The sequence below is a fragment of the Nycticebus coucang genome, chromosome 1, assembly GCF_027406575.1.
Source record: "Nycticebus coucang isolate mNycCou1 chromosome 1, mNycCou1.pri, whole genome shotgun sequence".
NCBI lineage: Eukaryota > Metazoa > Chordata > Mammalia > Primates > Lorisidae > Nycticebus > Nycticebus coucang.
This window is the reverse complement of record NC_069780.1, coordinates 112,580,791-112,597,400: the sequence shown is the minus strand read 5'-3', so window position 1 is coordinate 112,597,400 and position 16,610 is coordinate 112,580,791. Positions and strand designations below refer to the sequence as shown.

At 37.9% G+C, this 16,610-nt stretch overlaps 1 protein-coding gene across 11 annotated transcripts in view; it reads right to left on the bottom strand.

Moving 5' to 3' along the window:
- MCTP1 (multiple C2 and transmembrane domain containing 1) overlaps window positions 1–16,610 on the bottom strand; it is a 621,784-nt gene that overhangs the window by 221,010 nt on the left and 384,164 nt on the right. For 7 of the 11 annotated variants that reach the window (XM_053586428.1, XM_053586455.1, XM_053586444.1 and 4 more), the window contains 3 exons: window positions 10,920–10,997; window positions 6,395–6,565; window positions 3,449–3,579 (listed from right to left, as the gene is read on the bottom strand). In XM_053586428.1, coding sequence (XP_053442403.1) covers window positions 3,449–3,579; window positions 6,395–6,565; window positions 10,920–10,997 — 380 coding nt within the window. The remainder of the gene's footprint in view (window positions 1–3,448; window positions 3,580–6,394; window positions 6,566–10,919; window positions 10,998–16,610) is intronic. The other 4 variants (XM_053586464.1, XM_053586485.1, XM_053586504.1 and 1 more) reach the window with 1 other exon arrangement.

Here is a 16,610-nt window from a genome sequence, read left to right as displayed (position 1 = left end):
TCAAAACAAAAACAAACAAATATATATGTATGTGCTGTGTGTATCTGTGTGTATATTCTGCGTTTTGAACTTCTTTCAAAAATAATTTAATTAATGATCTTTAAACCTTTTTTGCAGTACACCAGTCGAAAATCACTTCTCCAGAGCGTGTGGAAGGCATAAGAAAGGATGAAGTCACCCTGGGAGTAAGAGGGCCAAAGAATGAGCTCCAAGGCTCTCCAGAGCTACAAGATAAGGCAGGTGAGAAAAAGTTTGTGCAGACCCAGAAGGAGCACACAGTGAGGTCAGGAGACAGCAAAGAGAGTGCAGTGTCCTAGGAGGCAAAGAGAAAGTGTTTCAAGAAGGGAAGTGACGGGGCCGGCCCAGCATGCGGCCGGATCGGGACAGCATGAAGATTGGTCACTGGCCATTGAATTAAACAACTTGGTCACTGGTGACCTTGACAAGAGCAGTTTTGATGGACTGTTCAGGGCAAAAGTCTGACTTTGAGTGGGTTCAAGTAAGAATGGAAGTAGGGAATGTTCAGTGCTAAACTAGTTTTAATTGTTTTGACACTCTGGATTTACAACTGGTTCTCTCATTCATAGCCAGTCTTGCTTTTATAAGGAAACAAAAAAGCAAATCCTTTTATTTAGTTTGTATTCACAAAACGCCTTTTCGAAAATCATTCTACATGACCCCAAATGGAAAATAAAGTGGATAATAACAAAACTATAGCATAAGAAACTCTCCTGTATAGATAATCTCATTTATATAAGTGTTTTCAAATTTGGGACTTAGTACCCTTTCAAAAAGTTATCAGCCATGGAAGGAATAGTATTACCTTCCATGACCAACTTTAAATTTACTTAGCAACCACCAGCCAACTCTCAGAATAGTCTCTAATATCTAAAGTAATAGACATAGAAAGCTACAATGATAGCATTTTGCAGACAAAAGATCACATTGACAGTTTTACTCTTGTTTCTTTGAGAACTCAAATTTAATTGGAAGGTAAGTCAATTTACTTTTAAACTCTTCTCAGAATTTAGTAATTCTATTATAATCTGCCTTATCTCTACTCTTACTGTGCAACCTTCAAATAAACACGACTTACCTACAAGCAGAAAGTTGGACAAGATTTCCAGTGCTATTGGGAAACTTATTCAAGCTAATAACTTTGAAATAATGATTAACCTTAGTCATTTCCTCTCTCTACAACAGGTACCTTTGTTAAATTTAGAAATATACTACACGTTTATGCTGCTTATCTTCCATTATCTCAAAATGCAACACTCATTCCCTTCATTGTGCAAAGTGGTTTAAACAAATAGTTGAGAGCTGTCTTGTCTACCACTGTGCTATAAAATTTGAGCCTAAATAGATAATGGTGTTCGGCATATGACCAAAAAGGGATCTCTTCTATTTTTCCAACTTCATATGAATTTCTTTGCTTTCACAGGTATCTAGAAAAATTCCTATGATTCTTCTGATCTTCTATCCATCTATTTGTCACTCTTCTCTCAAAGTTTGCTAAAATATGGAAATAAGGTGAAGTGGGATGAACAGGTCCCCTCTCTGTAACTGTTTCTGCCATTGAAGAACTACTAATATTATCAAGTGAGGAAAAGGGAAAGGTCAGTACCAAGTGGGCTGAGAAATTTTCATAATTTCTAAATTTGGAAATTCTTCTCAAAGAAAAAAATATATAAAAAGACATCTGTAATTATGAAAATAAATGTAGAAAATGGGATGAAAAAGCCTTTATGTAACCTGTACATAGAAGTACAGGAAGCCAGTCTATTTTCTAGTCCCCTTCATTATTTTACAAGAAGGCTTGAGTACCAAGTAATGAGATTGAGTTAGCAAGCTTCACATGACCACCATTCTTATTATCCTGTGGTCACCAAATATAACTGATGTTGCTATAAACTATCAAAGTAAATTAATTATTTAAGGAATAGTTAGATAGAACCTCCTTGCAAGAGCTTATGGACTATTAAGAGAGATAGAATCATGAATATACAATTACAATGAAATATATTTAAAGTATTAACAGATGCATACCACTATTTAAGCTAGTGGTATATCCCAAAGAGAAGAAGATAAAAATTTTAAGAAAACTCTAAAAATTGGGGTGGCACCTGTGGTTCAGTGGGTAGGGTGCTAGCCCCATGTACCAAGGGTGGTGGGTTCAAACCCGGCCCCAGCCAAACTGCAACAAAACAAATAGCCAGGCGTTGTGGTGGGCGCCTGTAATCCCAGCTACTTGGGAGGCTGAGGTAAGAAAATTGCCTGAGCCCAAGAGCTGGAGGTTGCTGTAAGCTGTGACACCACAGCACTCTACTGACAAAGTGAGACTCTGTCTTTACAAAAAAAAAAGAAACAAAACTCTAAAAATTGTGTTTTAAGGAAGGGAAAAAATATATACACAAGCTTTAAAAAGGATTGAAATGTAACATAGGATTAGATTACAGTAGTGTATTTCCAACATCCTTTTATAAGTAAAATATTAAAATTTAGCTACAACTCATCTTTGAACTCTTACTTTGTAATCCTATGAAGAAAACAATTGCTTAAGACATACATGTTTATAACAGAATCATAAAAAACTGAAGAGATAAATATGTTGGATTTGATTCCTGTTCTTACTTTTCTAGAGTAAAATTCCCTTTACTATTAGCATGTATAAATTTTCTTCAGGCTGTATGTTTAAAGACTTGGAATTCATGTGAACTACAACAAGAAAAGAGTTTTTTTTAATGAACAAATTCTTTGGTACACCATGATTTATCTCATATTGGCAGGTTTCATTGTGCTGCAAAGGTGCATATGTAACTACTGAAAAATGTAAAAATAGGCTTTAAAATAAGAAAATAATTAATATGACTCAAGTAGTCATTCAAGATAACCTAGACTCATGGGAAAACGCCACGTAAGCCTCAGAATCCTCCTTTGTTCACTGCGTGATCAGAGTAACATGGATCTGCCCCATTTACAGGCTGCCTTCACGAGGACAGGGGAACTCTTTCCAGATTCATGGACTCCTAGGAGACTACAAAGATTCGCTACCTCATAGGGAGTTGTTGAAAATAATTCATTTTATAGTCACAATATGATTTGTGAAAATAAATATTCTCTAAGATGACTTTCCAGACTCTGAATATGCTCTTTGTTCCTTCACGTATCTTGTATCAGATGAAATTCCTCTTTCTCAACTCCCATAACTTTTATGCATGATGTTTCTGACATCTGGAGAAAATTCTGGATATCAAATTCAGATAGCCTGTGTCCATCAACTGGTCAAAACTGCTACCTGCTGGTCAGTTTTTGAACCTATTTCTCAGTTTTCTTACCACAGTGTGATTCCTTTCTTTGACAGTAAAGATCAACAAGACTTATGGAAAATATTCTCTCAACAAAATTTCACTCTTTCTGGAGCAAACCAAAATTACCAGCTTGTACAAACCTGCCAATGAAATCATCCCTTTTCCCAGCATCTTTGTCCCAAGCAGTGATATCAATGATTCCTCCTCTTTCTTCATAGAGATGAAAATCAAATTGTTCCCTCCATTGAGGATTCAGAGTTTTGGGCATAATCTGGAAAACAAAAATTTCATTATTACCTTACAGCTAGCAGCTTTAAAAAAGTAACTTGAGACACTTAATCAAGTGTCTTTTGTTCCAATAAAAGCTGTTTGTGGGGGGGGGAACAGTATCTAAAAAAGAATGTAAGTGTAGTATCAGAACAAAACATTCCAGAAGTAATGGAACTGGGACATCTCCAGCATCTTTCCTGCATAATGGCTACATGAACTCTAAAGGATGTGTCCCCCAAGTCAAAAGGCACCCCTTAACTATCTTAAATAATAGACGAGAAATATATAGAAAAGGTAAACAGTCTATAAATTAAACAGCTCGCTGTGAAATACCAGCTTTGTTTTCCATAAACACATTTCATGCCTGGAGACACAACTCGTAGGACAGCAGCTCCTCCCAGCAGGAGGGGGAGAGCCTCAGAGTTCCTGTCTGTTGTTCTTCCAGTGCTCCCCACACCCTGGAACCCCTGAGCTGAGCACAAGAAAAGCAGCCAATGGAGTTCGAAAGGAGCAGAAAAAAATAAGCAGCTCTGGCGTGTCAGGCAAACTTTTACTTAGGTTGCAGCCCTTATGTACTAGTCCCACCTTCTTTTTTTAAGTGACAGGATAGAGTTTATTGACAGAGAGAAAGACTGAAAAGCATGATAAGTGAAGGACGGAGAACAGAACCTCTGGCCACAGGGGTGGGGAATCCAAATAGGAAGCCCCCCTATTCCCATTTTATAGAGAGAGAAAGTGAAACCTAGAGTTTAAGTGACCCACCTAAGGCTAGTGTGTTTTGATATCTAACCTGTAACTCCCAAAGTCTTTAGAGCTTCAGGACTCTTCCCCTAAAACCACATGGCAAACATGTTTGTATATTAATAAATGAATATATGTACATGAATATACACAGATACATTTGGACGTGGACATACATACGTCTGTGTGTGTGTGTGTGTGTGTGTGTGTATAGCAAGAGATACTTAGTTTATACACAGAACACAAAATGCAATTCTGTTTCTTCGAGTATTCAGATAAGACTCCTGGTAGAATCCATGAGCAAATGAAAGAGACTGATGTGTCTTAAAATTCCACTCACCATCGGGTTAAACGACATTTGTATTTGTTTCCCTGTTCTTTCTTTTTAACAGGAAGGTGTGCAGTGGCCTTTTCCCTCTTTAATGTAGGACAGAGCTTCAGATGTAAAGAGTTTGAAAGCAATGAAGTATGTTATGTGCAAAGGTAATGCAAATGAATCACAGTTTTTAAAGTTCATGATCTGAAATTAATCAACTATACATCATGGAAAGAAAGAGCAAAGAGAGACATGTGTCCATAGCTGGATTTTATATTTCATACCTAAAGAGCAGGACTATAATGATAAGTAATGTTTTAAGCCTGCTAGAACATGGAAATGGTGTTAATTGAGAAAGGACAAGATAGAAGTGGCCATAGGTACCTATTTTGGGAATCAATAGCTACATTAAAATGTTATTAAGCCTGACGGCAAGAAAAAAATAGATGGCATTTAATAAATGCTATGACAAGTCAAATGTCTTGTAATTGGCTCAGATGAATTCCTATGGCATTTTGGGGAGTGGTCTGTTTTACTTATCTGGCCATAAACAGTAACTTTTCAGTAGGATTGTCCTCCCTGTGTGATTTCCTTCGGATCAGAAGTTGTATCTTCCCTTTCCGTGTGGGCACTCCACGTGGCCTCCCACGGGCCTGTTGGCCGCACTCACTGCTGACTATCAGATCTGCTCCATGATGTTTCTGACTACCTTAAATACTAATGAAAACCTCCTGGGCTGGAAGGGTCCCGGGCAGGATGGTTATCAAAAACACATAAAAATGATGACACCCGGGCAAGGGAATTCCCACCACAGTGGAATGTGGTCTTTATTACAGAATGGATATGATCAATGGTCCTAAGACATCTATGAAGTCTGCAGTAAAAACTAACCAGTGAAGTCATAGTTGGATATAGCACAGATCAGACCAAAATGTAGCCATGACGACTGTTACTCATTATTACTGCTTCTACCACTAATACGTTAGTATTAGTTAGCACATTGTTACTGCTAGCATGGTAGTAACGTACTTACTACTACTGTTGTTATTCCTCCTTTTCCTTCTGCTACTAACATTTACTGAGTGCTTATAACAGGCAAGATGATGCTCTAGGCATTTACACACATAACTTATATTCACTTAATCTTCTAAACAATGTTGTTAGGTAGTCATTATTTTGTCATTTTTACAAATGGGGAAATTGAGTCAGGGAGAGACAAAGTAACATGCCCTATGGCACACTGCTTGTCATGTTTTCTGAATACATTTCAAAAAATTGCAACTCATATTGGTGAAAATCAAGTTGAATAAAACGACTCAGAGCAAGGCACAAAGAATTCGAAGGCATGTAAAATAATGTCCTTTGCACGACTGACACCAGCACTGCTTATAATAAGAATAACAGCCAGTACTCTCTGAGCATTTTATGTGACAGGCAGCAACTATTTTTTTGTGGATTGTAGATGTTTTTTCAGTCCTCACAGTTATGCCGAGAGATGGTTCCTTTTATTATTACTGTGTTATAGATGAAGACATTGAGACGTGAAGGAGTGAAGTAGTTTACCCGAGGCCACCTGCACGTAAAGGCAGGCCTGCAACACAACAGTCAGTCTGGTTTTCTGACATGATGTATAGTGTTCAGAGAAGGTCTATTAAACATTTTAAAAATTATCTAGTGATTGATTTCCTTTTCCGAAGCACAGTCATTAACCCACCAGTGCCCCTGCATGTTGACAGGAGCATCACGGAAACGTGGCTACCTTGCTCTTGTACTTCTGATGCCCGAGGCGGAACTTCACGTAGGGGTCGCTCAGCCCGTTGGAGTCCATGGCCTTGAGGGCCCGTCCCTCAATCAGGGTGATGCTGACGATCCCTCTCCAGAGCTGGGACTTTCTGTGTTGGTCTGACAGACGCAAACTTTGGGTCTGAAACTTTTGGCAAAGGGAAACTGAGTTAGATTACTGTGTCTTAGATCCAAATACCTCATCCGGCATTACTCTTTCCCCTGTTACAGTTTTTCAAAAGAAAAAGAATAAGCTGTTACAATTTAGTATTACTTATTAATTATGACATTAAGAGATTATAAACTTATTTCATGATAACTTGTTTTATTTCCTTGTAAGAAAGAGATGACTGCTGATGTAGTGTACCTTTTCAACTCTTAAAATTGTAAGATGTAAATACTTTAAGAACATCAGAGAATATTTTTATGTTTCTCAAATAATCCTGTATCAAAATATGTACAAATATTATAAATATCAAAGGCCTAATTCACACTTGGTATTTAACTTTCCACTACTGTATTTACAGCTTTTGAAGATACTATTTTGTGTTACAAATGGATTATACAGGTGGTTTTTAGTTGTAAGATTAGTTGCAAGTAGGATTAAGATAATTAAAAAACTTCTTTCTTGTTACATTACTGGGTTTCAGTGACTGAGTTTCACCTAACTATTAAAGTACCACAGAACAGAAATTAAATCAATGTGCTGACCTAAAATATTTTACTTATGCCTGAAACTTGCATTACAAATACTTAAAATTATTTTTTAAATGATACGTTGTTTATATTGGCAAATATGTTTCTGGATTTATTTCACATTCCAGTATTTGAACATTTTATTCAATGATTTTTATTATGTTCAATCCCAAACCACAATATTTAAGCCAGTGAACAAATTCAAACTTTTAAAAAAATTAACAAGTCTACTAAAAATGGACATATGATCTCTTTGAACTAAACTAGATATGAAACAGACCAGACAGTAGCTGAGTGTTAAAACATTTTCAATGTGGATTCAGCATTAAGCAGTATTGTAAAAGTTATTGTTTCTTTCATATTATAAAGCACATTTTTTCCACTTGTAGTCATTTTATGAAGCAATTCAACATTATGTTGAAGTTCAAAGTACACTTCTGAATTATAGATTAGCTCTACTTTGTGGCTAATCCCTTCTATGATACCCCAATGTTATAAGCCATAGCCTATTTTTGTATAACTCCCACTCCCACTGTGACTTCCTACCTTTTCCACAGCATAGGATGGCCATCACCATTTTTATCTGTCATCATCAAAATTCAGGCATTGCAGGGTGTTTTATTAGGAAAATGAAAACCACATTCTTCAAAAGACAGTATTTCTCATATTTGAACATTTCAGTAATCATTATTCTAAATCACATCACACATTCCCCTGCCTTGCGGAGCAGAGCATTTGAGCATCTCTTGGGGGCTCTGCCTCATTACCATCAACACAGGACTCCACCTACGCACTCCCCTCTATGAGCCTCAAGAACAGTGTGTCCAGGGGTGTTCTGAGGTGCAAGGGAGACTTTGTGGAGCCCCTGCAAGTTCCCCAGAACTCCACGCCCACTTCAGCTGGGACTCCTCTGCCCCCATCTTTATATTGGTTTCCACATTGGATTTTGTTTGAACCAAGGGCTTCTCACATCCAAATCATTGTTTAGAATCCATTGCACAGAATGATGGCCTGGTCTTTTTTAGTTGTATAATTTCATGCTACTTATTATTATATGACACAGCGATAGATTTTGGTGCGTGATTCAACCACTTTGATGTTGTTGAAACTGCCTCTACCAGCAAACTCCAAATCAGATTCTAAACTTTCGATCAGAAAGTTTCGTTAAGTAAAAATGAGTGGCAAAGAAGGAAAGAAAGAAAACAAATAATTTGGCAGTAAGAAGAAATAATTGATTTAGCAAAGGCCAAGGGGTTAATGCTGCCCATTTATATAGAGCTTAGAATTTAAAAGGGTGTCTATGTACATTTTATCATTTGGTTTCAACCAAACTCCATGAGATAGCAAGGCGAGGCCCTTTTCCTGACGATAGACTTGAGTCTCAGAGTGGTTGGGCTTATAAATAGGGGATGTGTAACTAGAACTCCAGTATTTCTGACCCTGATCCTGAGCTTCTCCCAACACACATATTTAGGGCAGAGACTCTCTCATAGGTTTAAATGTAATCATGATTTAAATATAATGTTGTCAAAGTATAGTCTCCAGTTAAGTGGGTTGATTATATTTGAAATGATATTCCAGTATAAATTTTCCTACATGGAAATTACCTATTCCATGAGTACATGTATATTTACAATCTTTCAGCTTATTGAAGAATATATGCACTCCTCAGAAGCCATCAAATAATAGGTGGGTATAATCTAGGCTGCTCAGCATCCGCAGTTAGCAGTGCTAAGCTGGTATCTTTGATAATGCCACACCTAAAACCCTTTCTTGCTTGTCCCTCCTCCTTTTTTTTTTTTTTTCACATAAGAACATGACCTTCACTTGCAGGTGAGGAAGCAGGACGAATGCTTTCCAAGGCATCCTTCATACTTTCACCGAATAAAATGAACTTAATGGATGCTTTGCCTACTGTCATTAGTTGTCATGAAATACTTTTCTACAGTCTGCAAGGACATTTCCAAAACAACCTGAGGATCGAAGAGGGAGGAAGAAACAGAGGATTTCTTCACAAAAACAGGGCTAATGCATGTGAGAATCAAGGTAACCTATGCAAAAGGGTAAAAAGAAGAAGGAAAAGGAACAAAGGCTCTGAGACATTATTCAGACTTTAAAATTATCTTTTTCTTTATTAATAATTATTATTGTAAATGGGGCTTCACTAAAAAGAAACCCCATAATTCAGCTGTAGATTTTATTGAGTAACTGCATAGTCATGGAACAGACAGTCTAAGTGTGGATAGAAACGTAAAGGCAGCCATGAGATGCCCGGCAGACAGGCACAGAAGCTCCTCACGCCTCCTCCCGGCCTCGCACTGCGGAGCTCGGTGGCGCGCCCTCTCGGGGACTCTGTCTCCTTACCTGTGGCTTTCAGGATTATACCTCAGGCCCCAAATGTACTAAGAACACTCTTCCATGTGTATATGGGGCTGCGGAAACAGGTGTTGGGGGCCTGCATAGGAAAAGGTATATTCTGCAAACAAAGAAGATTAGCTCACCTAGGAGAGTCATTTATTACTTTTATGTATTTTTAAAATCAAGGTCTTGGGGAGCTCACTGAAGTATAGGGATGAGAAATCCACAGGTAAAAGAGACTTTGAAAACCAGTGACTCTCCTGCTCTCCCATGTACCTTCAGGGTTGCTTCTCTGTTTAAAAGTTTCCTTCCTCTGTGCAGCCATGTGTGGTCCACAGACCAGCCCCAGTGACACCACCTGGGAACTTGTGAGAAATTCAGACCCTTGGGCCATCCCCACCAACAGCTTCTGGTCTGACCAGCCCCTGGGGCTTCTGACACACACACGTGTGTGAGGGCTCTTTCTTTAAATGTTATATAGAGCTTACACACTCGCCTTCCCCTGTGTTCAGATACCACCTATTATTAATATAATTGTAGCATTATCCACTTTCTGGCAGAGATATTATTTATATTACCTGAAGACCTTCCTTAGTCCTTCCTCTAAATTTACTACCAGGAAAACAGATTAGTCTGGATACTTGGGTCATTTAAAGAGAGAAGTGGGTCATTTAAAGAGAGAACCTTATGTCCTTCCATTATTAATTTATTCTCATAGGATATACTTAGATAATATGTATTTATTGAAGTTGATAATCACTCAACCAGAAATCATTTATTGAGCACCTAAAAGGCAAAGAGTATTAAATAAATCCAAGATCTCCCTTAATAAAGCACCACTGGTTCTCAGTTGCCTGGGGCCATGCTCTAGTCAGGCCCTTGGTGAATCAGAACCCCCTCTGAGGGAAGAAAGGAAAAAAGAGGGAAAAATAAAGAGAAAAACCAATCCAGTTTCAAAGCAAAGAAACAAGCCCACAAAAGGAAGAAATAATTTTTGAACTTTTAAGGCAGTAGTTCTCAAATTTTAGCAGTCAACGTATTGAAATTGCTGGGCCTGATCCTCCTGAACGTGGAGGCCAAGGCTGTATCTCAACACACACCCCACAGGATCCTCACACACCAAGGTTTGAGATGCCCTCGCATAAGCAACCTGCATCCCAGCTCAAAATTAATAAAGAACATCAAGATAGCAGGTAATAATAGAAAATGCAAACTCTGAAACAATTAGTCAATAACGTGTATCATTAGTTAGATTTTAGAAATAATAGGCAGGTACTTTAAAGAGAGTATTAGTTTAGTACTGTTATTCCTTGCGAGAGAATTCAAGATGATGATACCTTTTCCTATGTATAAAATAGGTTAGGACAAGGAATGGGTAAGTCGGCCCTCAGAGTTCACAGTTCATGCAAGCATAGAAAAAAATAAATGAACTGAATGGTTGAACTTACTTGTATGTTTTGGCAACAACGACTCGGAAGCTCTGCTCTGCACAAGCCCAGCACAGGAAGAACAGGCCTGCCACATGTCTGGATGAAAACGAATGATCAGAACCATCTGAAAAAACTTCGTGCTACTCTCCAACCCCCATTTTGATCAGCATTTGGAATTACTCAGTATCTGAAAACAGATATGTACTTGTTCCTCAAGTCACTGCCAGTTAGTGCTTTGCAGTACAGTGAAGATAAACGCCAATGCAACACTACGGTTCCCACTGCCAACTTCCTCAGCAGAGTGATGCAGCGGTCAGGAAAATAAAGCCCACAGGTTCTATGGCCAGGAGACTGCTGAAGTGGTTTTGAGTTTTTGTCAATAGTTATATCAGAGGCGAGAAACCAAGCAAGGGAAATCACGGAAAGAGTAATTTTTCCAAGTCTGCTGCTTCAAATTTTTGGGAGATTTTTATAATGTTAAAAAAGGGGATGAGTCTCCAGAAGAATAAGTGTTACATGGACAGGGAATACCTGTGATCATATTAACCTTGTATCCTACCTGTGAATCTTTCAAATGATTAAAGAGATATCACTAAAATAACAGAGAAATTGGTCCTATGTTACTTTCCCTTTGCTGTGTCTGCTACCAAAATGCAACCTAAAGATGCCTTCACTTTAAGACCAAGAGCAGAAAGAGATGGATTAAGAAGATACAGCAGAACTGGAAATTCCAGAAGGAAAGTATCATGGTGGAGTGGAGAGTCTGTCTTAAAGGTCTTTTAGAGCAGCTGGAGGAAGTGTCTGGCGGGGTTGTGGTAAGAGCTGTCAGCTTTAATATTAATTGCATGAGCAGGGAGGATGGGCCCTGGACAGTCTGAAAGATACACTACATCCCATAAAAAGAAAGAAACATTTCTTAAACAGAAATTACATGCTACATTCTCATATTCCAGTGTTTTTCATGACAGAAGGAGGTAAAGAAACTAAGGCACAGAGAAGATAAATAACCCCACTCAAAAGCAAATGGCTAGAGACTGGCAAACTGAGATTTGAGTCGGGGCTGCTGACATATGATCCTTGATTTTCCCCATGACATTTCATTTATTTTTGGACAGATACTAAGAAGTTCAGGGTACCAAAAAAAAAGGGAATTAATTGGTAAAGGATTTTCAAATTGATTTGTTTGGATGCAGTGTATGCCGCATTTATAGATTGCTGAGAAAGGCTAAGAAGGGGTGTAGAGGAAGCAGGTGGTGGTGACCCCAGCATGTGATGTTCAGTAAAGCATGTGAGAGTTAACTTTACTGCTATAGTAAATTATGGCCTAATATCTAATAAGCTGATGAAGTTATAGAATCTAGCACATAAATGGAGAACAATTCTACTATTTCAACTACAGTTAATAAAATTTACTAATTCCATTCCTTGGAAAACTAGATCACTAATAATAGGATGTATCCATTTAGATCCTGATTTAAAAAACAGATCAAAATCAAAAAACCTATTTAGATTTAACATGTGACTAAGGGAATATAGTTCTACCCATCCTCTCCCTGTTATGTACAAAATAACCCTTGGCTTTTGTTATCCTGGATTTTATCATGAGTACCTAATCCTTCCAAACGTCACTGAAACTGCAGTGAAAGACACTGCTTGTGTGTTTACAATAAGCCATGTGTGGAGGCAGCTCTTTTCTCTATTTTCAGCACATGGGCTTTTATTTAATCAAATGATCTCTGAGACACTACAAAGGAGAGATAATGACAGCCTAGAATGACTGTTTTGTGCTGCAAAGACCAGACTGTGGAGCAATTATTAGCTTAATCCCAGGCATAGGCCTGGTCTATCTTTTCCTTTCCCTGCGGAGTTTATTCCAGTGAATTGCACCTGGATGAGGAAGCCCGACGCGTGTGTCTGCTCCGTGGTCTGTCCACCCTCTCAAGGCAGGATTGCTTTTATAGAAAACCCTCCTGGTGCTTTGCGCAACCCAGTTTGAAGTGTCTCATCTAATACCAAAGCTTTGATCTCTTTTTTTCTTAGAAGATGGTTTACTGACACCATAATCCCTAGAGAAATTCTTCTGGTTTTTATCCTTAAATTTCCTTTTGTATTTCTATTGCTTCTAGATACAACTTATGGTGCCCGGAAGTTATTTATGCTCACATAAGATGTTTTAACTGTCCTCTCTGACTTTAATGGTGGCCAAACAAAAGTTCTTAAGCATTTACTAGGTGCAAAATAAATGGTAATAAAAAAGTCCTCATATATATTTGATTTAATTGATTTACTAAAATAGTCTACAAATTTCTACCACTGATAAGGGAAAGGAATCATAGTCCTGGGTTTGACTCACAGGGACCTTTAGTTTTGAGACTTTCAATTAAAATTTGCACACATTTTTAAGTCTTATTTTCATACCTAAAAGTGTAACTAATTCCTGAGCTCTTTGGGGATATACACATACTGTGCATGGTTGAGTTGCTCAGAATGTAAGCACTTCACGCAGGGTCACATTCTTATTTCACCAAGTCCGTATCTCTTCTCAGTCTTTTCATTCAACCACACTTTTGCTAGACCCAACTATAAGGCGGTCCCCTAATGTGACGTCCAATTGTTCTGCATTTTTCTATGTAGTCTTTTTTGCCTTTTCTCCATTTTTGTATGAAGTATCTTGGCATATTCCAGCCTTTTCTATTTTAAAAAATTAACAGTTCTAGGTGGGACACAGTGGCATATACCTATAATCCAGCACTCTGAGAGGCTGAGGCAGGTAGATTGCTTGAGCTGAGGAGTTCAAGACCAGTCTGAGCAAAAGCAAGACTCTGTTTCTAAATTGAGCCAGGTGTGGTGGCAGGTGCCTGTAGTCCCAGCTACTCTGGAGGCTGACACAAGAGGATCACTTGAGCTCAAGAGTTTGCAGTTGCTGTGAGCTATGATGCAACGGCATTCTACCCTGGGCAATTAAAAAAAATTAACATTTCTCTTTGTTCACCACAGTATTCTTCAAGTTTGTTCAATTAATTCTGTTATCAGAGTCTAGATATCAACTCAATGGAGATAACTAAGAAGAAAGCATGCTAAATATTTGAAAGAACTGCACTAAGTTGGCACCAATTAATGGGAAGCTACAGTCTTTAATAAAATTCTGATTTAATTAGAGTAATCTGATTTGATTTCACACAATTTTTACAGTTTTCATGGGAAACATGGTTATTGCCAGATCAGATGCTTAAGGTTTTATATCCTAAGATTGTTTGGATGAATTATAAATGCTATGCATTTGGAAAATTATAATATCTCTGTATCAGTTAAGTTCTTCATTATTTCATTCTCAAGAGAATTAAGACCTGACAAGTGGCACTGACCTACAGTGACCAGTTCTCACCGGGATGCAGTTCCACCCCAGGTGGGTCAGTTGCTTTCTCCCAGACACATGTATTGATTCTTACAAATTCCAGTAAGAATTTCTCTCAAATCATATCCTATTTAGCCCACAAAACACAAGGACACTCTTCATGCATGATTTTTCCTGAGCTATTTAGCTTATGCGCATATCTAAAAATATTCATGGGTAACCTCCTTCCATATACATCTATAGAATAACAATATTGTTTGGGTACAAAGCAAAGGCATTGGTTATCAGAGTGACCTTTGATAACCTTTGAGTGACTATGCAAGATGATATCCATCCAAAGTAGACTGGTCACTGCTTTTTGATTTTGTAAATGGGACATCAAGCACAGCAACCTCACAGCTCTCAAACACATCTGTCCTTTGGTGGCTTACAGAGCTGCTGAAGAAAAGGGTGACATAATGGAAGAGGAATTTAAAAGGGTCTCAAAACAAAACAAAACAAAACTAAGGAGCAGCTCTATTTATAAATGACATCTCTATTCCCCAACAATCCAAAGAGGACTCTACAGCTTCAAGTTCTTCAAAACATCTACTTCTTCTTCTTCTTCTTTTTTTTTTTTTTTATAGAGACAGAGTTTCACTGTACCATCCTTGGGTAGAGTGCCATGACTTCCCACGGCTCACAGCAACTCTTGGGCCTATGTGATTCTCCTTCCTCAGCCTCCCAAGCAGCCGGGACTACAGGCGCCCACCACAACACTCGGCTATTTTTTGTTGCAGTTTGGCCGGGGCTGGGCTCGAACCCGCCACCCTCAACATATGGGGCTGGAGCCCTACTGAGCCACAGGCACCGCCCAAAACATACTTCTATGGCATTCAGAGAAGGAGAAATTTTGGTCCTGATCATACCATGTGGGTACCTCAGAGCAACGACATCAATTTTCTGGGCCTTCATTTCCCCATTGGTAAAATAAATGACTCCTCAATGTTCTGCCTTTCTGACTCAATTAATTTGTCAATTATTTGTTGTCATACATCAAGAAAAAAAGTTATCCCTGTACCTTAGATTAAAAAATATTTTTTTTGAATTTACCTGTCTGTTATTCTAAAATCAGACAGTTCAAGATTTTGAGAAAGGTTATTAAAGAATATTTAAGGATGAATACAACCCAGTGGGAAGTACTAATAAGTGGGAAACTAATTTGGAAGTTGCAAAGTGGAAAGAAGATGTCAAGGGAGCTCCTGGAAAGGGAAACGTATTAAACGTATTGGCCCTGGTGACAACTCTTCAGTGACAATGACTAGTCTGAACATTGCGGTACATGGAGCAAACTAGACACAGAATACCCCTAAAATGCTGCTATCAAAAAAGTGTGCTGTATGAATTCACCGTGTGTGGGGCTTAAGCACAAAATTTTGGATAAAGCCATTTTCCACTTAAGATCAAGGAACAATGTAAAATCAATCTTCCTGTGTGTTCATGGAAAATACATAACCATACAAGAGGAATTATTGTTATCTAAGCATAGATGCAGAGTGAGTTCAGTGCAGGCAGCCATACGGTAAACCGAAGGCAATGAAAACACTGTAAGAATTAAAATAAGCTTACAACAGTAAAAGCCTACAAAAAAAAAAAAAAAGGAAAAAAGAAAATATGTTGGAGCAGGCAGGTTGAATAGACGGGGCTTCCATTTAATTTGGTAACAGCCAGTCTGCTTAAGAGACACTACAATAAATCTTAACATTCTAAAGAAAAAGGCAGTTTTCAATCATGAGCATGCACTCATGAGAGTTCTTTCAAGTTTGAGAACTAAGAAAGGAAAATGGCCAGGCCCTAAGAAAACCATTTTCATTGCACTATTGATTGCTACCTAATCATATATCAAGTGTGAATTTTCAAAGAAAGGGGGAGACTTTTAAAGGCAAAGTAGCAAGTGCATTAGTAACAAATCATGCTGTGTGTAATGCGGAATGATAGCCAAGAAAAAATGGATGAGAAAGGTCATTATGCTGAAGTCAATGAAGATTGAATTAAATTGCAATGGCATTTAAGACAAATTATCTGTGAAATTTTCATTTTTTTGTTTACTTAAATCAAAAGTAGAGTTGCTGTTTTCTAAATTGTATGATTTCTTTTCAAGAAAAGAGCACCCATCATCTAGTATATACTTAGTATGTATATATATATATATATATATCTAGCATAGATCATTATAATTGAAGTAAATTTTTCCCAAACAGAAATGGAAAAGAAAATAATCCCATTTTACTAGGGTTGTGAGAAGCTTTAATAGACCTTTTATACATCACCATCTCATTCCTGGAAGGTTCTTGGGCCTATTCAGAATTTTGAAT